The 25279-nt window shown below is 38.6% G+C and overlaps 1 protein-coding gene across 1 annotated transcript; it reads right to left on the reverse strand.

Annotated features, from left to right (window-relative positions):
- Window positions 1-6637: 6637 nt before the first annotated feature.
- On the reverse strand, window positions 6638-17557 carry LOC130886993 (NEDD4-binding protein 1-like). Its single transcript, XM_057789261.1, is given in 6 exon segments — window positions 6638-7484; window positions 7487-8816; window positions 11906-11936; window positions 14604-14636; window positions 14728-14757; window positions 17490-17557. Coding segments are annotated over 6 exon segments (1842 nt in total). The 3' UTR covers window positions 6638-7134.
- Window positions 17558-25279: the final 7722 nt, after the last annotated feature.

Genomic DNA, 25279 nt, shown 5'->3' on the forward strand with positions numbered 1-25279 from the left:
TATTTCAAGGATGTGTTGACTTCAAAATGGAAACCATGAGATGTGCTATATTGGGGATGGGGTTTTGCTGTTGTTTACACTGGAGAAAAAAATTATGGATACCATCAAAATTGATAAAGATTCACTTTGAAAAGAAGAAACCTCTTGAAAAAGAGAAATGACAGCTCATACACAATGGTGACAATAATACACATGGTAAGGAAAGCATATAGGGTTGGGGCAGGGTTTTGCTCTTACCTTTACAGGAAAATATACATCATCAAAAATTAAAGAGACCCTGGATATTTGAAGGGTGACAGAAGGTAAAATAACTATTCGCTAAGGATCATCTAGAAAACAAAATATGGATTATGAATCCAGGGCTGGATATACATACATTTACACATGCACACACATACATACACATTAATATATTCAGCTGTTTGGGGGGTTGGACAATGGCTCTGTACTTCTCTAAATCCAAGCTGGTTGTTAAAAGGTACATTCAGAGTTTCTGTCTCATATCAGGAGCCATCTGGTATGGAACAGAAGGAAGATTCTAGGAAAATTTTACTTTCTGTATTTCTATTTTGTCTATATTGTATTCTACGTTGAATTATGTTTATATGAATAATGTTTAAGTTTCTACAATGAACAACAGATTCTCCTGAAGATCATTTTCGTACTGTATTCTTTGAAGTTTCCAGGAAAAGATGGGGCCTCACAGCAACAACTCCACCTGGTTGAGATGACTATGTGGTGCTGATAGTGCTACCAAAAGATGAGACTTTTGTGTACCAGCTTCCAAAATGGTGCACCTTCTCATGACGTTCTGACTAGAACTCCAAATAAGAACTTTGTGGGGGAAAACCCTATCGATTACTTGGAAATTGTTTGCAACTATACTAGACAGTAACTTTGAAACTTAACTATAACTTTACTTTTGCAGGTCCCATTAAGAGAACATCACCGCATGACAACAGGAAGCAATTCTAGAGGATAATGCCCCTTAACTCCCCCAAAAATTTGTCCTTTGGGTTTGGAACACGGTTCAAGGGTGGTTGATTGTTATTTAAACTAGATAGAGGGTTGGGGTGAAAACTATATTCATTCTTTTAAAAAGGGAAAATAATAGTGGGTAATAGAGTGAATACTTGGGAGCTATCGGTTTTGGATACTTTACATTGGTATAGTTTTTATATATTGATACAAGTTCAAATTATATATGTTCTTTTGTTTACATTATTTGTTCATATGTACAAATGTATTCTGTCAGATTTATGTATGAACGCTTCTACCTCTGTTTAGGACATTTTGTATATTGTTACAACTTTTAGGATATATTTTCATATTGTATTATATATTACTCCTACATCTGATCAAGATACTTATAGATTGTTTACATTTTGAGGTCATTGTTCTCATTTGTTGCATTTTTGTTTACAGATTATTTAATATTCTGACATGAAGCTTTAGTGTTTAAGTTATACAGGCATTAAATATGATAGGTCAATAGTTGTTCATGTTTGTTGTACATACAGTCAAATCAATTAGGTTCTTTAGATACATAGAGATTGTATTCTGTCTAGATAGGTGATCTTCAACCACTTCAGGGATCTGTAGAACATAGCATTTAAATACCCTAGGGTTCGATTGACATGAGACATGATTGCTCCTGACAGCACCAATTTATTCCTGAGAGAATGTTGAGACCAAAGACACTCCACTCGGAGTTTGTTTTCTTCTTGGCACTGTTGGCTTATTGACAAGAAACTGCCCATACCTCAACTACTGACAAAGTACATGGTATCTGGAAATAGATAAGCAGGACACAAGGAAAAAGACTGTTAAATCTTGCCAAGACAGGGTAAGATGGTAATGAAAAATATTCTGCCTCTGAAAATGGTCTGTCAGAACCCTAGGACTTAGCCAAAGTTGGTTGCTTCAACATTGCAAATGAGACTTTGGGTGATTGCTCAAGTAGCTAATTGTCTCCATCCTATATTGCTTGCTTTGGAAGCTGCTTGATTGTAGTTCCTGCCTGTTCAAGTAATATTATCTCCATTCTCAGGCCTTCTATGAGGTTGAAGATTATATAGTCATAGTAACTGTCCTCTTATGATCTAGCTAAGACGTGTCCTGTATAAGACTTAGACTTCTTAGGATATAATATTTATTAAAACATTTAGCATATGTTCCTTGCTTAATACTGTTTATGCTGGTTGTAATTCTAATCATACTTGATATCTGTTCCTAGTGTATACAGTTTTGTATTGGGTGTGGAACTCTCTGATTTAAATGAAAAAGGAAGAGGCTATGGGAGCACATTCTGCTCCTTCAGTTAATAGCCTTTAAGATACCAGCCCACTTAAACACGGACTCTTACACTGAAAAAACAGCTGTAAAGTATGCGCTCCCTCTCTTTCTTCAGGCTCTCATTTCCAGCTGCTAGAATCTATTCCTGTTCCCCATTCATTCAGAGGACTGTGGTCTAGGACATTAATCTGTAAATTTCCCCAAAATAAATAACTCTTTATTATTCATAATTATGAACTAGTGTGGGATTACTTTGTTACTGCAGTCATCAAAGGATATTGAACATATCCTTAAGTGTCTTTCAGCCATTTCAGATTCTTCTGCTATGACTTCTTTGTTTAGCTCTCTACCACACTTTTCAATTGGATTATTTGGAATTTTGATGTCAAATTTCTTGAGTTCTTTCTATATTTTGGTGATCAGTCCTCTGTCTGATGTGGGGTTGGTGGAGATATTTTCTCACTCAGTAGGCTGCCTTTTTGACTTGACTGTGTCCTTTGCTTCACAGAAGCTTCTCAGGTTCAGGAGGTCTCATTTATTTATCGTTGCTGTCACTGTCTGTGCTCCTGGTATTTATTTAGGAAGTAGTCTCCTGTATACATGCATGCAAGGCTACTCACCACTTTCTCATCTATCAGGTTCAGTATGGTTGGATTTATATTAAGGTCTTTAACCCATTTGGACTTGAGTTTTGTGCATGGGCTAGATATGGATCTATTTGCATTCTTCTACATGTTGACATCCAGTTATGTCACCACCATTTGTTGAAGATGTGTTCTTTTATTCATTCTATATTTTTTAGCTTCTTTGGTTTCAAAGGTGTGTGGATTAAATCTGGTCTTTGGTTCGATAAGATTGGTCAACTTATCTGTTTTTATGCCAATACAAAGCTTTTGTCATTACTGTAGCTCTATAATAGAGCTTATGTCAGAGATAGTGATGGCTCCAGAAGTTCCTTTATTGTACAGGATTGTTTTGGCTCTCCTGGGTTTTTTGTATTTCTTCTCCTACCCTGCCTTATTACTCCCACAACATTTAATGATTCTTGTTCCATTTTCTGCTTTTAACACTTTATACCACTGTGTTCAATCTTCCTTGCCTTGAAACTTTGCTTCGTAATGAATTTTATGGGGACTTTTATGGGGACTACAAACAGAATACATAGATTCCACCTATCATCAACAAATTATAGACAGCGTGTGACATTTGTCTTTTTAACTCTTTTCAGGTAACTCACTTGGAATGATTATTCCCAACTTTAACTCCAATTTTTATAATTTCATTTATAACACATAAATAATATTCCTTTGTGTAAATGTACAACATTTTCACTCTCCAGACATCAGTTGATGACCATCTGGCTTTGGAATGGAGCACCAATAAACAAGGAGGAGAAATTATCTCTACAGTAGGATATTGAGTCCTTTGGGTGGACGCCCAAGGGTGGTACAGTAAGGTCATGTGGTGAATCTGGTTTAGCTTTTTGAGGAAGCTCCACAGTGATTTCCATAGTGATTGCACTACTCACACTCCCACCAGCAATGGGCACGCAGTCATGTCCACCAAATCCTTGTCAGGATTCCTGATCATATTTTTATCTTGCCCATTCTGTTAGGTGAAGCTGAAATCTCAAAGTAGTTTAATTGCTTTGACTTGATGGCTAAGAACAGTTAAAAACTGAACATTTTTTTAAAAAAGAATTTCTCAGTCATTTGTACTTCTTTATAAAACTCCCTTTTTAGTGCATGTTTTCAGCTACTTTCTCTATATACTTTATATATATACTTTCATCTACATAACACGTATGTGACTGGCATCTGAATTTGGCATTGGGAAGAGAGCACCAATGAACAAGGAGAAACAATTATCTCTACAGCAGGATATCGAGTCCTCGGGTGGATGACTAAGGAATATACTGGTATGTCATGTGGTGAATCTGTTCTAGCTTTTTGAGGAATGTCCACAGTGATTTCCATGGTGACTGCACTACTTCACGCTCCTACCAGCAATGGACACGCATTTGCCACCCCCACATCCTTGTCAACATTCTCCACTACATTTTTTATCCTACCAATTAAGTTAGGTGAAGTTGAAATCTCAAAGTAGTTTAATTAGCTAAGGAAAGTTGAAAACTGAACATTTAAAAAGCATGCATTTCTCAGTCATTTGTACCTCTTCTTGTTAGAACTCCTTTTTTACTGCGTGTGTTTGGGTATTTTGTCTATATGTATGTCTCTGTACCATGTATGTGACTGGCACCTGAAGAGGTCAGAGAAGTGTACCAGATCCATGCCTCAATTTTAATTGAATTGTAGTTTTTCTTGTTTAATTTCTTTAGTTCTTTGTCTTTTTTACATATCTACCCACTGTCAGATGCACACCTAGTACACCTTATGGAATGAGACAATAAGGCGCTGTTGCTGACGAAACTGCATACTTGACTCACTGAACCTGCTGAGATGAAGCTGATCCTTACCTGGAGCCTCAACTCCACTGATTAGCTTCCATGATGCTAGAAGGGGCCATGAAACTACTGCAGGAGAAAAGTCATCACTTTGACCCAGCTCTGGATCCTGTGAACACAGTCATTACCACCTGGCAACACAGGTCCACGGGGGCAGTAAGGACAAGTGACACGGGAATGAACAACTACCTGCTGACTCGATTTAAAGTCCACTGTTGAAGTTGGACCGCATACCTGGTGTGTTACAGCTCTGAGAGGAAAGGTTTTCCCAGGTGAAGTATTGTAGCTCTGAGAGTGAAGTTTCCCCACTGCAAGTGTTAATGTCCTGAAAGGAAGGTATCCTGGAAGTGGGAGCCAAGCAAAGTCATAGCTCACAACAAATCTCACACAAGAGATTCATTTTTAGGGAAAAACCCCAGGATGACAGGTACCTTTGCTCAGCCAGAAGCAGCAGAAAACTGAGAAGACAGGGTTTATGTATGGTTTCTTGTAGTTGAAGATTTCCAGGGTAGGGTTGATTGGTGGGTTTTCAATTGCTGAGCTTAGCCAATTGCACCTGGAGGGGATGGGTCTGGCTGTTTGGGAGTTCTGTGGACAGAGCCTGGCATTTCGGGGCCTTTAGGGATGGGGTCTGGCCACTCATGTGTACCTCGAGGTGCTTACACCTGGCATCAGCGGCAGGGGCAAGACGCATCACAGACTCTAGGGAAGAACCTACTACAGCTATTCTGTTAAATAGGCGTACTATTTAACCAATTTCTAACAACTTAACATTACACTCGTAGATTAGCTCACCTCTCAACCCTCATCAGAGAAGCCTCTTTTTGCAGTAGATGGCAATGAACACGGAGACCTCCAGCTCCTCAAGAGACAGAGAAGAAAAGGAAGAACTCTCATCTCTAAATCGGTCAATGATATCACAACCTGCTCTTCCAAGACTCGGAGATCATTGTGGAAGAGAGGACAGAGAGATTGTAAGAGATGGCAAACATGGATTACAACAAGGAAACCATGTTTTTCAGAAACAACAGGGAAGTGGTTCAGATTACTTCACAGCCCTTGTGATTCATGGGAACTGCACATGCTCAAAGTGGACAAAATCCCAGCACTAAGGAATTTTCATGAAGTTGCAACTTCAGTTAAAGTGCTTAGAGCAATCTATAGCTGTGGGGAGAGAAGAGTCAGTTTTAAGGATGTGGTCCCTGCTGGGTAAAACATCTGACCTGTCAATCACACCTGATAGTATCTTGGCAGTACAGATTGGACTTGATGGGTCAAGTAAGACAGCAAGGAGCATGCAAGAGGGAAGTGTTGTTAAATCCTTGAGGAATCATGAGGAAAGGTGAATATAATCAAAAATTGTGTGTGAGATTCTGACAGGCATGGTTTTCAATGAAAAAAAACTTGAAAGATGGTTCCACCTAGAACTATATCAATGTCCAATATCTGATTTATAACTGTATAGCTGTTTATAGATGCTAAAAGTCATAAATTATAACAGGGCCATATACTTGTACATATTCTTAATTATTTTAGTATATTCTCATTATTTTAGTATCAGATATTAAAGTAAACAAAAGCAAAGTCTTAGAATTTTAAAATTGTTTTCTTTACTCAGATGTGATTTAGTGGTAAGAGCACTGGCTACTCTTAGAAATGACCAGATTTGGGTTTCCAGCATCACATGGTGACTAACAATGATCTGTCCAGAACCAGGGAATCCAATGCCTTCTTATGACCCTCACAGTACCAGACACATGTGCAGTACACTTACACACCTGCAGGAAAAAATTAATATTTTTAAATTATTTTCCTTATGTCATGGCTCTTTCCAGTATAGCATATGTTGATAAGTAACCTTTATAATCATTTCCCAACTTCTAGTTTTGGCTCTTACATTTTGTATGATAAGCAATGATAACCTGTGAATCTGGGCTTTTGAATGGCAATATGGAGCAGAACCCTCTATGACCCATATTGTTTTTAGGGAGAGCACAAAGTTGAGTGGTGACACACTGTTTATTTGATTTCATTTAGAAAAGACAAAATTTATTCACTTATCAATTTACTTCAGCTCTAAGGAAAGTTTTAAAAACAAAGTTGAAAGTACACTCAAGAGGAACAGCTAATACACAGTTCTGAAAAGGCAGAAAATGTGCTTTCCTTTTACACAAAAGGTTAAATCTGTATTAGCAGCAAATTTTATACATAGAAATAAAGATGGCTTCGAAACTCCAGATTTGTGTAAAAATAAAACACATCTCTTCCTTTTCTTAGGAAATCCAGAGCAGCCCCGTTCACTCTGGAAGGCTTCTTCCCACTACGGTTGTCAGCAGTTGGCAACTCCGCATCAGCCTTGGGCTCTCAGCCCAGCCTTAGTTCAACACCAGGTCAGAAAGCACGATCAGGTCCTTCAGGTATGGCTGAGCTGCCAGGATCTCGTAAGTCTTCAGATTTTGCTCAGAGTCAGGGAAAATCTTCAGCAGGGTCTCCCTCAGCTCACTGGTCTCTGCAGAAGATCTCTGTTCTGGCATGAGATGGTTCTGATGTATACCAGGAACGGTGGTCAGGGTTGTGAAGCGGGGCTGCTGAGGAAGCCAAGGGCGTAAAGAGGTTCCCTGGTTTTGATATGTAGGCTGGTACCTGGCGATGGCTATTTGGGTGTTTTGATTCCGGGCGAACATGTTCACATTTGGCAGGGCCCTGAGTAGAGGCTGCATGTCTCCAGAAAGCCCTCCTTTCTAAGGAATTCTTTTATCCGAAGCCCGTTTCTTCCCAGAGGGTCGTCGGGAACCATAAATATGTTCCCCACGAACGTGTACTGAAGCAATCTTTTGGCAACAATTTCTCCCCAGGACACTGACTCATTCACAAACTCTCTGAAGTTATCATTGCTTACAATGACACCCCCAGTCTTCTCTGCTAAGTGTAGTAAGAACCTGTCAACACGAGAATAAATTCGTTCTCCAAAGACTGTCCTGGAAGGAGTTAAACATACTATTCCAATCTCCTGGAGCTGGGTCAAGAAGTGCTGTTCTGTGGCAACAGGACTGGGCCATGTTAACGACTGCGGCACAAACACAGTGATGTCTCTATGGCCAAGCTCCCAAAAATATTCAACGGCAATTGCTATTCCACGGCAACTAAGGAACTTTTTCAGACCATGGTTAAATGCGACATTACATCCATCTATAATAATATGCTTTAAATCTGTTCTGCCGGGTTCATTTTTTAATTCCAGCTTGTATGGTAATTTCAGCATCGCTCTAAATCTCTGAACCCCCGTAACGACAGAATCACTATGATCAGAGGCTCCTGTGAATCCTGCATCAGAATCTGAAGGTAAGAACTGGGGCATTGGCAGCGGTGGAGAATGCTGGGAATAATGTGGCTTAGGCTGAGTGGAGCTGTGTTGGCCAGAAGGTTTCTCACAGGCAGCTTGCACATTACTGGGAAGTGAGGGTTCAGCTTGCTGTCGCAAGACACTGTCGGGAAAAGCTGGGCCTGTCTGGTCGTCTGTCTCTCCCGTTGAAAGGAAGCTGTCTTTAGGACTGGAAGAGGCAAAAGTCAGTGAGAAGCCTTCGTTCTCAAGTTCCGTATCACCACTGTCCTCGTCTGAGCCCCACATTTCATGTTTCTGTTCCGCGTTTGAGGTATATGGTTTAGAGTCTGTAAATGGAAACTGGGAAACATTTTCTTCCATATTTTGCTCTGTGTGACTCTGTGTGTTCTTGGAAGTGGAATCTCCTGTGAGGTCATTTGTGCTGCCCCCAACACCTGCACTTCTGCTCTGAGCAGCATCTGGACACACAGAGCAAGGGGCACAAGCACTGTGTCCTTGGAGCCTTTGGTTCTCTTTCTCAATTTCCTCCGGGAGCAATAATGGCTGTGTAGAAGGCCCATCCTTCCCAATGACGACTTCCTTAGCAATCTCTTCGGAACTCTCCATGTTACTAAAGAATTTTACAGCGATGGTTTACTTCGTTTCTTCTGTGCAGACTCTGATATTTTGTAAATGTTCTGCACCAACTTGACTTCCGGTATCAAGTTGATTTGCCTGCACAAGTGAAAAAGAACAGGTAGGTTGTCACACATAACCAGTTCAGCTCAGAATTGACCCTTGTCAGTTAATAAAAACCAATTGGCCAGAACTAGTTTACAATGTTTCTAATGACATGATTGTAAGAGAACTGGCAGCATTGATTATACTCAGTGTGTTATGGAAAGCACAGAAGAACATGATATTTGCACAGGATGAGATGGGCAGTCAGTCTGGGAGGTGATGGAGGTCTGAGGAAAGGTTGATAAGATCAAATACATCATTTATATGTATAAAATTACCACAGAAGGAATCAAAAAGAGAAAAGGGAGAACTTAGAAATGGAGTCTGGTAGGTGATGTGCACACTGTTTCTGTAATAGACACAAAATGCAGTGTCCTTTAGCAAAAAAAGCAGAGTGAAAAGCAAAGGCTGGGAAGGCCGGGTAAGTGCATCAGGGTGGCACAGCTTCCCAGGCTCCTATCGGTGATTCACAAGCACACCGTCTGCCTCCTTAGACTGTCCTGTCAGTCTCTGCCATAGGTTACTATTCCCGTCATCTCTCTCTGCTCCATTTCCATTCTTTCTAGACCCCAAATGTAGGCTTTTACCATTTCTCTCCTTCTAGTCATGATTACTTTTTTAAATTATATTTGTTTCATGACATACTATATATCCTTTATAATTTAAGAAATATAAGAAGTAATCCTTACACAAGGTAGATGGAAGAGTAGGTACTCTGACATCTGAATTCCACAAATATACATACTTTCAATATAGTACCATCTTAGTATGGCTCCATGCTGTGCTGATAAAATGCTGACCTAAAGCAACTTATGGAAGAAAAGGCTTCCTTATGTCAGTTTACAGATTGAAGTCTACCATCAAGGGAAGCCATAGCAGAAAGTCAACAGGAATCTGAAGAAACTGAAAACAAAGGGTGTGGGGCAATGCTGAAGATCCAGAAGGCAAGGCAGCCAGCTCGCCACTGACTCTTACCTCAACCTCAGTCTGAAATGGCGATCCTGCCTCCAGGAACCTCAGCATGAGGCTGTGTGTGGAGAACTGTTTCCTCCCAATTTATATTCCTCTCTATGGCTGGGATTAAAGGAGTGTACCACCATATTTTATGGAAATTACTATGGCAACTGGAATTAAAAGGTATCTGTCATTGTGTTACTGGGATTAAAGGTGTGTGTTACCATAATCTGGTCTGGAAGGCTGACCAATGGGACCATTTTACTCTCAGCAGAGATAGGGAAGGATACTAAATAGTCAAAAGAAAATTTCACCAAGATGAAATTTCAACTCCTAACATCTCTACCTCAAACCCAAGGGAAGCCATATTTGTAAGAGTAACACTATGGATCTTAAACCCTCACACACTGATCTTGGCAAACATCAATACCCCTCTCCAACCATGAACAATCATACAGACATAAATCGGTAGTACCATAGATAGATATCGACAACAGAAACAAAAAGCTTCCAAACTCATGAAACTTGAACAGCTCTCTACTGAATGAAAAAGGCGTCAAGGCAGAAATAAAATTAAAAAATGAAGACTTTCTAAAATTGAAGGTAAAAGAATAACCAAACAGTGAGACATGTTATAAGTGGTTCTAAGAGGTTAGAAGTTCACAGCACTAAGTGCCTTCAAAGAACTTGAGAGATCTCATACTAACAATTTTGACATAATAACTGAAAGTTCTAGAACAAAAAAGAAATCACATTCAAAACGATTAGATGGCAAGAAATGATCAAAGTCTGAAATCAACAAACCAGAAACAAAGAATATAGCCAATGAAACAAAGATTTGGGTCTTTGTGATGATCAAAAATGTAGGCAAACCCTTAAATTAACTCATGAGAGAGAGAATATCTACATTAACACATTCGGAAATTAAAAGAGGTATAACGGGCACAGAGGAAATTCAGAGAACAAGAGTGAGAGGTCATGCTTTAAAAACCTGTACTCCCTCAGTTTTGAAAATCGAAAAGAAAGGTGAAGCACAACTAGTAAAAACTCTGGGTCAAAAATTGGGGTTCAACAAAAAGATTCAAAAAGCAAAACAGACAGCCAGCAACTGGCTCTTACCTCGACCTCAGTCTGAAATGGTGATCCTGCCTCCAGGAACCTCAGCATGAGACTGTGTTGAAAGCTGTTTCCTCTCTAGGGCTAGTAATAAAGTCATGTACTACAGTGATTAAAGGCGTGTACCACCCGACTTCTATGCAAACTAGTGTAGCTACAGGGATTAAAGGTGTGTATCATTGGTTTACTGGGATTAAAGGTCTGTGTTTCCATAATCTTGTCTGGAAAGATGACCAGTGGTATCGTTTTACTCTCATAAAAGATGTGGATAGATACTACATAATCATGGAAAGAATTTTACCAAGATGACATTTCAATTCTTAACATCTATGCCTCAAACAAAAGGGATCCCATGTTTGTAAGAGTATCACTACCGAGTTTCAATCACAATGTGACCATCAAATGCTGATAGTAGTGAACATCAATACTCCTCTCTCACCAATAAATGACATCCAGATATAAATGAATATATAAATAGATAGATAATATGGACAGATAGATAATATCGACAACAGAAACAAGAGAAATCTAACAAACTCAGGAAAATTGAACAGCTCTCTACTGTATGAAAAAATGACTGAAGACAGAAATAAAATAAAATTGAAGATTTTCTAAAATTGAAGGTAAATGAAAAACCAAACAGTGGGACACATTAGAAGTGGTTCTGAGATTTTACAGGTTCATAACACTAAGTGCCTACATAGAAGAACTGGAGAGATCTCATACTAATAACTTACAGAACAAGTGAAATTTCTAGAACAAAAAGAACCAATTCAAAAGGAGTAATTGTCAAGAAATATCAAATCCAATCTGGAATCAACAAAATAGAAACAAAGAGAACAATACAGTAAGTGAAACAAAGATTTGGTTCGTTGAGACCATCATCAAGGTAGGCAAACCCTTATCCAAATTAACTCATGAGAAAGAATATCCACATTAACACAATCAGAAATTAAAAAGGAATATATAACAGATACGAAGGAAATCCAGAGGACGAAGTCAAGAGGGCATACCTTAAAATCCTGTACTCTCAATTTTGATAATCTAAAAGAAAGGTGAAGTACAATTAGTAAAAACACCAGGTCAAAATTGGGATTCAACCAAAGATCCAAAATGCAAAGCATCCAGCCAGCCACTGACTCGTACCTCGACCACAGTCTGAAATGGTGATCCTGTCTTTTAGGAACCTTTTCATAAGATTCTGTGTTAGATCTATTTCCTCCTGTCTTATATACCTCTCTAGGGCTGGGATTAAAGGCCTTCATCATTTCAATTAAAGGCATGTACCACCTGGTTTCTATGCCAACTAGTCATTGTTAATGTCATTATGACTACTGGGATTAAAGGTGGGTGTCATTGTGGCATCTGATTTAAATGTGTTTACCATAACCTGGTCTATAAGATGGCCAGTGGGGACTGTTTTACTCTCAGATTTTTAGGTAGTCTTTATTTCTTAAAATACAATTGAAATGTCACTAGGCAAAGGGATTTTTTATAGATACAACTTAATAAAGTTAAATCATGATCAGGTAAGCAATTTTACATAGTCCTATTAACCCTTGTGAAACAGGTGCAGTCAATAAATGTCTCCCAACCAAAAAAGAAAAAAAGAAAGAAAAATAAGAAAAAAAAAACAGGGCAGCACAGAATTCTACCTGAGTTTCATGGAAGAGTTAGCAAAAATAATCAAATTACCCTACAAAATAGAAAGTTTGTTTTTATTTTCATAAATATAGCTCATTTTGTTTGAAGAGGTCACTGTTACCCTAATACCCAAACCACATAAAGACCCCCCAAGAAAGAATTATAGAGAATTATAGATATGTTTATCCTATGAACATAGATGCAAAAATTCTCAACAAAATATTTTCTAACTTAGTCTAAAATCATATCAAAAAGACCATCCATTATTATCAAACACTCTTCATGCCAGGGACTCAGGGATGGCTCAATATAAGAAAACCAGTAAATACAATTCACCATCTAAACAAACTGAAAGAAAAAACCATATGATTGTCTCTAGATGCAGAAAAGGCCTTTAACAAAATCCAACACATCGTCATGATAAGTCTTGGAGAGATTAGAGATAAAAGAGATATACCTCAACATAATAGAGGCAGTCTACTGCAAGCCCATAGCTAAAATCAAATTAAATGAAGAGAGCATTTAATAAAAGCAATTCCCCTAAAGTCAGAAAAAGGATAAGGTTGTCCAGTCTCTATAATTTATATAGTAATTGAATAATTTCTCAGGGCATCTTCGTTAATCAAACACATTTTTTTTAACCAAGAAGAAATCCAAAACCTCTCATTTCCTGTTGGAACAAAAGCAAAAGCAGTTCCCCACAGTAACATATCTTCCGACTTAAATTTTGAACTCAAGACATTTTCAAAAATGTATGTTAACCCACTCAGATGCACACCTAGTACACCTTACAGAATGAGACAATAAGACCCTGTTGCTGACGAATTGCATACTTGACTCACTGAGCCTGTAGACATGCAGCTGGTCCTCACCTAGAGCCTCAATTCCACTGATTAGCTTCCATGGTGTGGGAGGGGGCCATGGAACTACTGCAGGAGAAAAGTTATCACCACTTTGACCCAGCTCTGGATCCTGTGAACACAGTCATTACCACCTGGCAACACAGGTCCACGGGGGCAGTAAGGACAAGTGACACGGGAATGAACAACTACCTGCTGGCTCGATTTAAGGTCCGCTGTTGGAGTAGGACCCCGTACCTGGTGTGTTAAAGCTCTGAGAGGAAAGGTTTTCCCAGGTGAAGTATTGTAGCTCTGAGAGTGAAGTTTCCCCACTGCAAGTGTTAATGTTCTGAAAGGAAGGTATCCCGGAGGTGGGAGCTAAGCAAAGTCATAGCTCACAACAAATCTCACACAAGAGATTCATTTGTAGGGAAAAAATCCGGGATGGTGGGTACCTTTGCTCAGGTCAGAAGCAGCAGAAAACTGGGCGGAGGACAGGGTTTTTGTACGGTTTCTTGCAGTTGAAGATTTCCAGGGTGGGGATTGATTGGTGGGTTTTCAATTGCTGAGCTTAGCCACCTGCACCTGGAGGGGATGGGTCCGGCTGTTAGGATATTATGTGGACAGAGCCTGGCATTTCGGGGTCTTTAGGGATGGGGTCTGGCCACTCATGTGTACCTCGAGGTGCTTACACCTGGCATCAGCGGCAGGGGCAAGACGCATCACAGACTCTAGGGAAGAACCTACTGCAGTTATTCTGTTAAATAGGCGTACTATTTAACCAATTTCTAACGACTTAACATTACACTCGTAGATTAGCTCACCTCTCAACCCTCATCAGAGAAGCCTCTTTTTGCAGTAGATGGCAATGAACCAAACAGTGGGACACATTAAAAGTGCTTCTAAGACTTTACAGGTTCATAGCACGAAGTACCTACATAGAAGACCTGGAGAGATCTCATACTAACAACTTGCCGAACAACTGAAATTTCTACAACAAAAATGAGATCACATTCAAAAGGAGTAATTGTCAAGAAACATCAAATCCAATCTGGAATCAACAAAATAGAAATAAAGAGAACAATACAGTAGGTGAAACAAAGATTTGGTTCGTTGAGGTAATCAACAAGGTAGGCAAACCCTTATCTAAATTCACTCATGAGAAAGAATATCCACATTAACACAATCAGAAATTAAGAGGGGTATATAACAGACACGAAGGGAATACCTTAAAAACCTGTACTCTCTCAATTTTGATAACCTAAAAGAAAGGTGAAGCACAATTAACAAAAACACCAGGTCAAATATTGGGGTTCAACCAAAGATCCAAAATGCCAGCCACTGACTCTTACCTCGACCACAGTCTGAAGTGGTGATCCTGCCTTTAGGAACCTTAGCAAAAGACTGTGTGTTAGAGCTGTTTCCTCCTGTCTTATATACCTCTCTAGGGCTGGGATTAAAGGTGTTCACTATTTCGATTAAAGGCATGTACCACCTGGTTTCTATGCCAACTAGTCATTGTTAATGTCATTATGACTACTGGGATTAAAGGTGGGTGTCATTGTGGCACCTGATTTAAATGTGTGTTTACCATAACCTGGTCTGTAAGGCTGGCCAGTGGGACTGTTTTACTCTCAGATTTTTAGGTAGTCTTTATTTTTTAAAATACAATTGAAATACCACTAGGCAAAGGGATTTTTTTTATAGATACAACTTAATAAGTTAAATCATGATCAGGTAAGCAATTTACATAGTCCTATTAACCCTTGTGAAACAGGTGCAGTCATTAAATCTCCCAACCCCCCCCCAAAAAAAAAAAAAAAGAAAAGAAAAGAAGGAAGATAAAAGAAAACCAGGGCAGCACAGAATTCTACCTGAGTTTCATGGAAGAGTTGGCAAAAATAATCAAATTACCCTACAAAATAGAAACAGTTTGTTTTTATTTTCATAAATATAACTCATTTTGTTTGAAGAGGTCACAGTTACCCTAATACCCAAACCACATAAAGACTCCCCCCAAGAAAGAGAATTATAGATATGTTTATCCTATGAACATAGATGCAAAAATTCTCAACAAAATATTTTCTAACTTAATCTAAAATCATATCAAAAAGACCATCCATTATTATCAAACACTCTTCATGCCAGGGACTCAGGGATGGCTCAATATAAGAAAACCAGTAAATACAATTCACCATCTAAACAAACTGAAAGAAAAAAACCATATGATTGTCTCTCTAGATGCAGAAAAGGCCTTTAACAAAATCCAACACATCGTCATGATAAAAGTCCTGGAGAGATTAGAGATAAAAAAAAAAAATGATATACCTCAACATAATAGAGGCAGTCTACTGCAAGCCCATAGCTAAAATCAAATTAAATGGAGAGAGCCTTTACTAAAAGCAATTCCGCTAAAGTCAGAAAAAAGACAAGTTTGTCCAGTTTCTACATATTTATTCTATATAGTAATTGAAACGTTAACTGAAACAATAAGTCAAACAAGGGAGATCAAGAGTACAGAAATTAAAAAGAAGTCCTAGTATCTTTATTTCAAGAAATAAAATGATAGTATATGTAAGTGTCCTGAAAAATTCCACTAGGAAATTTCTAGAGCTGACAAATACTTTCAGCAACCTGGCACAACACAAAATTAACTCACAATAATCAGCAACTGTTGACTGAGGTTTCTGTCCCACCAAGTTACACAGCTGTGGTCCATAAAAACACACAGAGGATTACATTAATTATAAACTGGTTCCCCTTTTTGCTCAGGCTTCTTATTAACTCTTATAATTTACATTAACACATAATTCTTTTCTATGTTAGTTGTGTGGCTTGGATCCTTTAATCAGTTAGGCATTCTCATCTTTCTTTCTCATGTCTGGGTGATGACTGCAGACTGAGCCTTTCCTCTTCCCAGAATTCTCCTGTTCTCATCACCCCACCTGTCCTTCCTACCTGAATGTCCTGGCTATCCTTCCTGCCTGTTTACTGGTGATTCAGCATTTTATTAAAACAGTGACACATTTTTACAGGGTTCAACAACCACAGGAGTTCCCCTTTTGTTTTTTGCAAAACAAAATCTCAGAATCTAATCTCCTTTGTTTAGCTTCCTCCTGACCTGTATACATAACAACTTGTTACTACCACTCTAAACATAGAAAAAAATCCATGCTTCAATTCTTGGAAATGTGGGTGTAGTTTTCTAAGCTACTTCCTGCTGATTGGATGCACTGGTAATCTTATGGGGACCTAAAGAAAATTTAGAATTATGGCCAAATCCTGACTAGAATATTCTTGGAGGCTTGATCATTTCAATCAGCAGTCTTGAAGCTGTTCTGGATGTAAAACTCAGACTTCTGGGCCATCTGCTCCTATCAGAGATTTCTCAGGTGTTCTTTTTTGATCAAACATGATTTTTTCATAACAACGAATAAATCTACAACCTCTCATTCCCTGTGGAAACAAAAGCAAAAGCTGTTTCCCAAAGTAACATATCTTTCAACTTAAATTTTGAACTCAAGGCATTTTCAAAATTTATATGTTGGATTAATCCAGCAACATTTATAATCAAATGTCTTTTAGCAGCTGTTGCTTCTTCTTAAGCCATCAAGCAATTCAAAGACAACACAATAACATACAGTACCCAGATGCTTTGTGTAGAATCCTTTTTTATGGGGCTCTATTTTAAATACTATTTCTTTTATTTCTATATTTAATATTGGTTTTTTGAGACAAGGTTTTTCTGAATATCTTTGGCTGTCGTGGAACTCACTATGTAGATCAGGCTGACCTTGAACTCACAGAAATATGCCTGCCTCTGCAACCCAAGTGCTGGGATTAAAGGTTTGTGCCACCACACGTAACTACTCTTTCTCTTTCTCTTTCTTTTTAAAGACATTATCCTTTTTCTTTTTTTTCCATATTTTAAAACACACTGTAAAATATTCAGAAGCTTGTTTCTCTGAATCTATCCTTACTGTATAGCTCTCATTTTCTGGCCACACGAGTCTTTAATTTGCTAAGCAATATGGCTAGGAAGAAAGCCATGAATTTGATGGTGTAACAGCCCCATTCTTAGATTTCTTAGAGTCTAGCCTCCTGGAGGAGATACTTGCAGGTGCCCTCTTTATTGCCACAATTCTGTGGAGTTCCAAGGTCCCTGTTACCACCAAAGACCATGCTGTCAGCTATTCATCAACACCATTTAATTTGTGGTAGAGGCTCTTAAAAGGGCAACAAGGTTTTTGCAGCTAAATCTGAAGCAGAAAGCCTCTCTTCAATGAGATGTGCTTGCCTCTAGCAAATAGAGCCCACCTGTGATAATGCTGCCACCAAGAAGCCAAGCACGGGATAAAATGTGTATATAGATGCACATGTGTATGTATGTGTATATATATATATATATATGCATATGTAAATGTACATATATAGGAATTCTAAATAAAAGTGTCAAATAATCATCATATCTCTTCACCAAATGAAGATTTCAGAAACAATGATATGTTACACTGAATGAGTTGTTGGCCAAAGGGGTCAAATGGGAACCCACACACAACACAGGATGTTGCCAAGATTGTATGCTGCTCTCCAAAACGTGATAGGAAGCTGTCTCTGCTTATAATAATAATAATAATAATAATAATAATAATAATAATAATAATACTATATAATGAATATAGTTGAACAAATGTCCTTGTGGTATAACTGAGCATCTTTTGGGTATATGCTCAAGATTTGTTTTGTTGAGTCCATAGTAGGGTGGTTTACAATTTGCTGAGAAACCACCATACTGATTTCCAAAGTGGTTGTACAAGTTTGCATACCCAGCAGCAATGGAAGAGTGTTCCCCTTACTCCATATCCTCTCCAACATAAGCTGTCATTGGTGTTTTTAATCTTAGCCATTCTGACTGGAGTAAGATGATATCATGGAATAATTTTGAATTGTATTTCCCTAATGGCTAAGGATAATGAACATTTCCTTAAGTGTTTTTCAGCCGTTTAAGATTCTTCTGTTGTGAATTCTCTGTTTAGTTCTGGACGATACTATTTAACAGGTTTATTTGGAATTTTGATGTCTAATTTCTTGAGTTATTTCTATATTTTGGAAATCAGTCCTCTGTCTGATGTGAGGTTGGTGGAGATCTTTTCCTACTCAGCAGGCTGCATTATTGTCTTATTGTCTGTGTCTATTGCTTTGCAGTTCTCAGTTTCAGGAAATCCTATTTATTTTTCGTTGATGTCAGTGTCTGTGTTACTGGTGTTATATTTAGAAAGTGGTCTCTGGAACCCATGCATTGACGGCTAATTCTCATTTTTTTTCTATCAGGTTTAGTATGGTCAGATTTATATTGAGTTCTTTAATCCATCTGGACTTGAGTTTTGTCATGGGGATCTATTTGCGTTTTTCTACATATCGACATCCAGTTATGTCACCACCATTTGTTGAAGATGCTTTCCTTTTTCCATTGTATATTTTTTGCTTCTTTGTCAAAAACCAGGTGTTCATATGTTTGTGGATTAATATCTGGATCTTCGATTCAATTGTATTGGTTAATCTCTCTGTTCTTATGCCAATAACAAGCATTTTTCATTACCATTGTTCTACTATAGAGCTTATGTCAGAAATGGTGATGCCTCCAGCAGTTCCTTTATTATACAGGATTGTTTTGGCTATCCTGGGTTTTTTTTTGTATTTCTTCTCCTACATTGCCCTTTACCCCCACCCCATTTAATGTTTCTTGTTCCGTTTTTCCTTTTTAACTCTTTACACCACCTTGTTCTATCTTCTTTCCTTAAACCTTCATTCTTAATGATTTTCTGACTTCTAGGGGGATTCCAAACAGAATACATATGTCAGAAGATTCCAGCTAATATCCACAAATGATAGGAAGTGTGTGACAATTGCCTTTCTAGGTCTCAGGTACCTCACTCAGAATGACTGTTCCCAATTTTAACGCAAATTTTCATAATTTCATTTTTAACACATGAATAATATTCCTTTGTGTAATGTACACATTTTCACTATACATTCATCAGTTGATGGCCATCTGGCATTGGGAATAGAGAATCCATGAACAAGGTGGAACAATTATCTCTACAGCAGGCTATCAAGTCCTTAGGTGGATGACTAAAGAATAAACCGATAGGTCATGTGGTGAAACTGTTCTAGCTTTTTGAGGAATCTCCACAGTGATTTCCATAGTAATTGCACTACTCCCACCAGCAATAGCCATGCAGTCACCACCCCTAGATCCTTGTCAACATTCTCCATCATATTTTTATCTTACCAATTTTGTTAGGTGAAGATGAAATCTCCAAGTAGTTTAATTTGCATTGCCTTGATGGCTAAGGATAGTTTAAAACTGAACATTTAAAACAGATGAATTTCTCAATCATTTGTACTTCTTTTCTTTAGATCTCATTTTTTACTGCATGTGTTCGAGTATTTTGTCTATGTGTACATCTACATACCATGTATGTGACTAACATCTGAAGAGGCCAGGAAGTGTACCAAATCTATGCCTCAATTTTAATTAAATTGTTTGTGGCTTTTGTTGTTTAGTCTCTTTAGTTCTTTGTATATTCTAGATACTAACCCTCTGTCAGATTCACACCTCGTACACCTTACAGAATGTGATAATAAGACCCTGTTGCTGAAGAAATTGTCACTTGACTCACAGACCTGGGGAGATGAATATGATAGAGGTCCTTAAAGAGGAAATGAATGAGTCCCTTAAATAAATCTATGCAAATACAAATGAGCAATGAAAGGAAATGAGTAAAACAGATCATTGCCTGAAGGTGGTGGAAATAAATCAATATGGAAAAGCTAAACGGAGGCAAATGTGGAAATGAAAACTTTAGAAACTCAAACAGGAACCTCAGAGGCAAGCCTCACAAACAGAATACAAGAGATGAAAGAAAGAATCTAGGATCTTGAAGACAAGATAGAAGAAACACATATGTTGTAGGAGGCCGCTCATTTGTTCTCGACCACTTAGACTAAAAATAATCACACAGACACTATATTATTTGAATCACTCTTTGGCCAATCACTTAAGCATATTTCCAGCTTACTTTTATATCTTAAATTTACCCATTTCTATTAGTTTATATTTTACCACAAGGTTCATGGCCTACTGCAAGGTTCTATCTAGAGCTCGCTTATTTCCCTTATGGAGGCTACATGGCTTCTCCTTGACTCTGCCCTCTCTCTCTCTCTCTCTCTCTCTCTCTATACATATATATATATATATATATATATATGTATGTATGTATATGTATATCTTCCAACCTGGCTATATTCTGGTAAGCCATTGGCAAAAGCAGCTTCTTTATTCATTAAACAATAAAAGCAACACATATGCAGGACTCCCCACACCATCATTACCTCAGTCAAAGAAAACATTAAATCTTTAAAAATCCTGGGAAAAAACTCCAGACAGCAGATTCCTTGCCTGGGAATGTAGGCATGACTATAGGCTGGTAGGCTGACTATAGATCTTCATCTCTCCCTTGTTCCTCCAGACACAATCCCCCAGTCTCACCTCCAATTCTACAATAGAATAGCAGCTACAGTCCTTCCTATCCCCTGCCCCCATCACCTGTGGATCCCACAGATCTTCCACTCCTAAGCTCCCTTCCCCAATTTGTTGCTTCATCCCCATCTCCAACTCCACCAAGTACTCCCTACCAACACACTAGCTTAGCAGGCCAAGGAAACAGGAGACAGAAGTCAAGAAATAAAGCACCCACCCTAACAAAGTCCAGATATCAACACCTATAATTAAGCTCAGCCCAGATGCATAGATCCCAGTGGGAAAAAAAGGACCTAACACCTAACAGTCACTGCCATTCTCTCCACCACAACCTCATAAACCTACCACAACAGGCCCTGATTATTCAACACACCTGAAGCACAAGGAAAGAACCTAAAAAACACCTGTATTAAGATGATAGAGTTCTATAAAGAGAAAATTAATAAATCTATTAAAGAGATCCAGAAAAGTGCAAACACTAGGATGAAATTAATAAATCTTGAAGCACAAAAAATAAAAGCACAGGTTCAGAAATTGGGGTTCAACCTGAAGATCCAAAAAGCAAGGCAACTAACTAGCCACTGGCTCTTACTTCAACCTCAGTCTGAAATGGTGATCCTGCCTCCAGGAACCTCAGTATGAGACTGTGTGTGGAGAACTGTTTCCTCCCGATTTATATTCCTCTCTAGAGGTGGGATTAAAGGAGTTTACCCCCTATTTTATGGAAGTTACTGTGGCTACTGGGATTAAAGGTGTGTATCATTGGCTTACTGGAATTAAAGGTGTGTTTCCATAATCTGATCTGGAAGGCTCACCAGAGGGACCGTTTTACTCTCAGAAAAGATAGGGATGGATACTACTAGTCATCAAAAGAAAAATTCACCAAGATGACATTTCAATGTGTAATGGCTGCAGATTGAGTCTTTCCTATTCCCAGAGTTCTCCTGTTCTTACTACCCCACCTGTACTTCCTGCCTGTTTACTGACCAATCAGCATTTTATTAAAACAATATAAGTGATAAACTGTAGATGGAACAGCGGGCTGCGTTACTGCCGCCAAGCTCCTGGCCACCTGGCTAACTTATGCCCCGAAATAACAACACACAAATTGCAATCCACAGGGTTTCATCCTCTGTGAAAACAAAGGAAGAATCTCTTTTCCAAAGTATCATATCCTTAGATCCAAATTCTGAAGTCAAGGTATTTTCAAAATATCTATCTTGGATTAGTTCAGCAGCATTTATAAACAAATATCTTTTAGCAGCTGTTGCTCCTTCCTCAGCATTCAAACAATTCAAAGAGAGCATAATAGCAGACAGTATCAAGATTCTCTGTGTATTATCCATCTTTGTGTGTCTTTATTTTAACCTCTATTTGTTTATTTTTACTTTAATTTTTTGAGACAGGTTCTCTGTATATCTTTGACCTGGAATAACTCTGTAGACCAGGCTGTCCTTGAACTCTCAGAGATCCATCTGTCTCTGCCTCCCAGGCATTGGGATTAAAGGTATGTACCACCACACCCAACTACTCTTTCCTTTTTTTTTTACTTTAAGAACTTTAACTTTTAGCCTGCATACATTCTTAACACACTGTAAATCATTTAGAGGTTTTGTTTTTGAATCTCTCTTTACTGTATCTCTCTTTCTTTTTCTGACCACATGAGCCTTTAAATTACTGAGCAATATGGGTAGGATTAAAGCCGTGGCTTTGCTGGCTGGATCCAGCCCATTCCTTAGCTTTCTGTGATTTCAGCCTTGTGGCTGAGGTACTAGCTGTAGCCATTTTTATTGCCACAACTCTATGGCATTTCAAGGTCCTTGCCAGCAAGCAAGCTGAAGCATTCTGCTCACAGACCACAGCCAGTTGGACCGCCTGCCTGAAAGAGTCAGAGTTTGCCCTGGCAGGATGGCCCAGAAAGCCAGCATTTTAAAACGGCACAGCTTTTTTCCTGCTATGGCTGAAAACCGAAAAACATGTGTTCAGCTTTTCATCAACGCCATTTAAGTGTTTTGTGGCAGGATCTCTTAAAAGAGCTGCAGTGTTTTGCAGCTAAAGCTGAGTCAGGAAGCCTCTCTTAGATGAGAGCACTTGCTTGTCTCTAGCAAGTAGAGCAGACCCGAGAAATTGTTGCTACCAAGAAAACATGCTTCACTCTATTCTTTCCCAAGCTTTCTCAAGCTTTCTGTGGATTCAGTTATCCACCTCTGGGTGCCATTTATATTACATCCAAAATAACAACACACAAATTGTATTCTTTTAAACATTGCTTGGCCCATTAGCTCTAGCCTCTTACTGGCTAACTCTCACATCTTGATTAATCCATATCTATTTTTGTGTGTAGCACCACGAGGTGGTGGCTTACTGGGAAGATTCGAGCCTACGTCCATCTTGGGTCAGAGCTTCATCGTGTCTGCCCTGAAGAGGAGAGGCATGGCATCTGCATCACTTCCCTTCTTCCCAACATTCTGTTCTGTCTACTCCACCCACCTATGTTCAGACCTATCAAACCAAGCAGTTTCTTTATTAATTAACCAATGAAAGCAACACCTACATCAATAAATCTTTACAGCATACAAGACTATTGACCCACAGGAGTTCCCCCTTGTTTTTCAAAACAAAACTCAGAATCTAATCTCCTTTATTTAGCTTTCTTCCTGACCATTATCCATAACAACTTATAACCAATGCTCTAAACACTGAAAAACATTTATAATCCATTTTGGGGGAATTGGGTGTAGTTTTCTAGGATACTTCCTGTTGATTGGGGGCACTGATAATCTTATGGGGTCCTAAAGAAAATTTAGAATTATGGTCAAATCCTGACTGGAATATTCTGTGAGTCTTGATCACCTCAGCCTGCATTCTTGAGGCTGTTCTAGATGTAGAACTCAGACATCTGTGCCATTTGCTCCTATCAGAGGTTTCTCAGGGGGTCTTTCTTGATCAAACATGATTTTTCTTAGCCCCAAATGAATCCACAGCTTCTCATTTCCTGTGGAAACAAAAGCAAAACCTCTTCCCCAAAGTAAAATGTCTTTTAACTTAAATTTAGAAGTCAAGGTGTTTTCAAAATATATATGTTAGATTAATCCAGCAACATTTATTTATAATCAAATGTCTTTTAGCAGCTCTTGCTTCTTCTTCAAGCAATTCAAATACAACACCATAGCATACAATATCCAGATTCTTTGTGTAGTTTCCATCTTTTTGAGGTTCTATTTAAACTATATTTCTTTTATTTTTATTTTTAATTTTGTTTTTTGAGACAGGGTTTCTCTGTGTATCTTTGGCTGTCCTGGCACTCACTCTATAGACCAAGCTGTCTTTGAACTCACAGAGATCTGCCTGCCTCTGCCTCCCAAGTGCTGGGATTAAAGGTGTGTGACACCACACCCAACTACTCTCTCTCTCTCTCTCTCTTTTAAGGACTTTATCCTTTTTCTTTTCTCTCCCAAGCTTACATATATTTTTAAACACACTGAAAACCATTTAGTATAGCTCTCATTTTCTGGCCATGTGAGTCTTTAGTTTGCTAAGTGATATAGCTAGGGTTAAAGCTGTAGCTTTGATGGCTGCTTCCAGTCCATTCTTTAGTTTCTGAGAGTCCAGCCTCATGGCAGAAGTACTTGCAGGAGTCATGTTTATTGTCACAACTCTGAAGTTTCAAGGTCCCTGCCACCACCAAGAAGCATTCTGTCAGCTATTTATCAACATCATCTAAGTACTTTGTTGTAGAGCCTCTTAAAAGGACTGCAAAGTTTTTACAGCTAAATCTAAATCAGGAAACCTCTCTTCAATGAGACATGCTTGCCTCTAGCAAATAGAGCCCACCCAAGAAAATGCTGCTCCAAGAAGCCAAGTAGGGGCTAAAATGTCTATATAGATACACATACATATATAATCATACATATATATAGGCATTCTAAATAAAATTGTCAAATAATCATCATCTCTCATCACCAAATGAAGCTTTCAGAACCAGTAATATGTTACACTGAATTGAGTTGTTGACCAAATAGGTTCCATGGGAACCCCCACACAACACAGGATGTTACCTAGATTATATGCTGCTCTTCACAAACTGATAGCAAGGCATCTTTGCTAAAGACAGCACCCATACAACTCATTGAACATAGTGAGCTTGTGCCTACATTGAGCCTTCACCCCAATGTTCTAGTGACTTTGGTACAGGAAGGTAGCAAAAGAGAAATGTAAACACCAACCCAGCCACAAAACTTTTGCTCTACAAACTTCAGTGCCTGCAAACTATGCTAAGGCAATGGTGGCATGAAGCTTGTGGGTGTAACTAGCCAATGTCTTATTTGATTTGATGTCCACTCCACAAAAGTGAACCCATT

This window comes from Chionomys nivalis, chromosome 14 (genome assembly GCF_950005125.1).
Source record: "Chionomys nivalis chromosome 14, mChiNiv1.1, whole genome shotgun sequence".
Classification (NCBI taxonomy): domain Eukaryota; kingdom Metazoa; phylum Chordata; class Mammalia; order Rodentia; family Cricetidae; genus Chionomys; species Chionomys nivalis.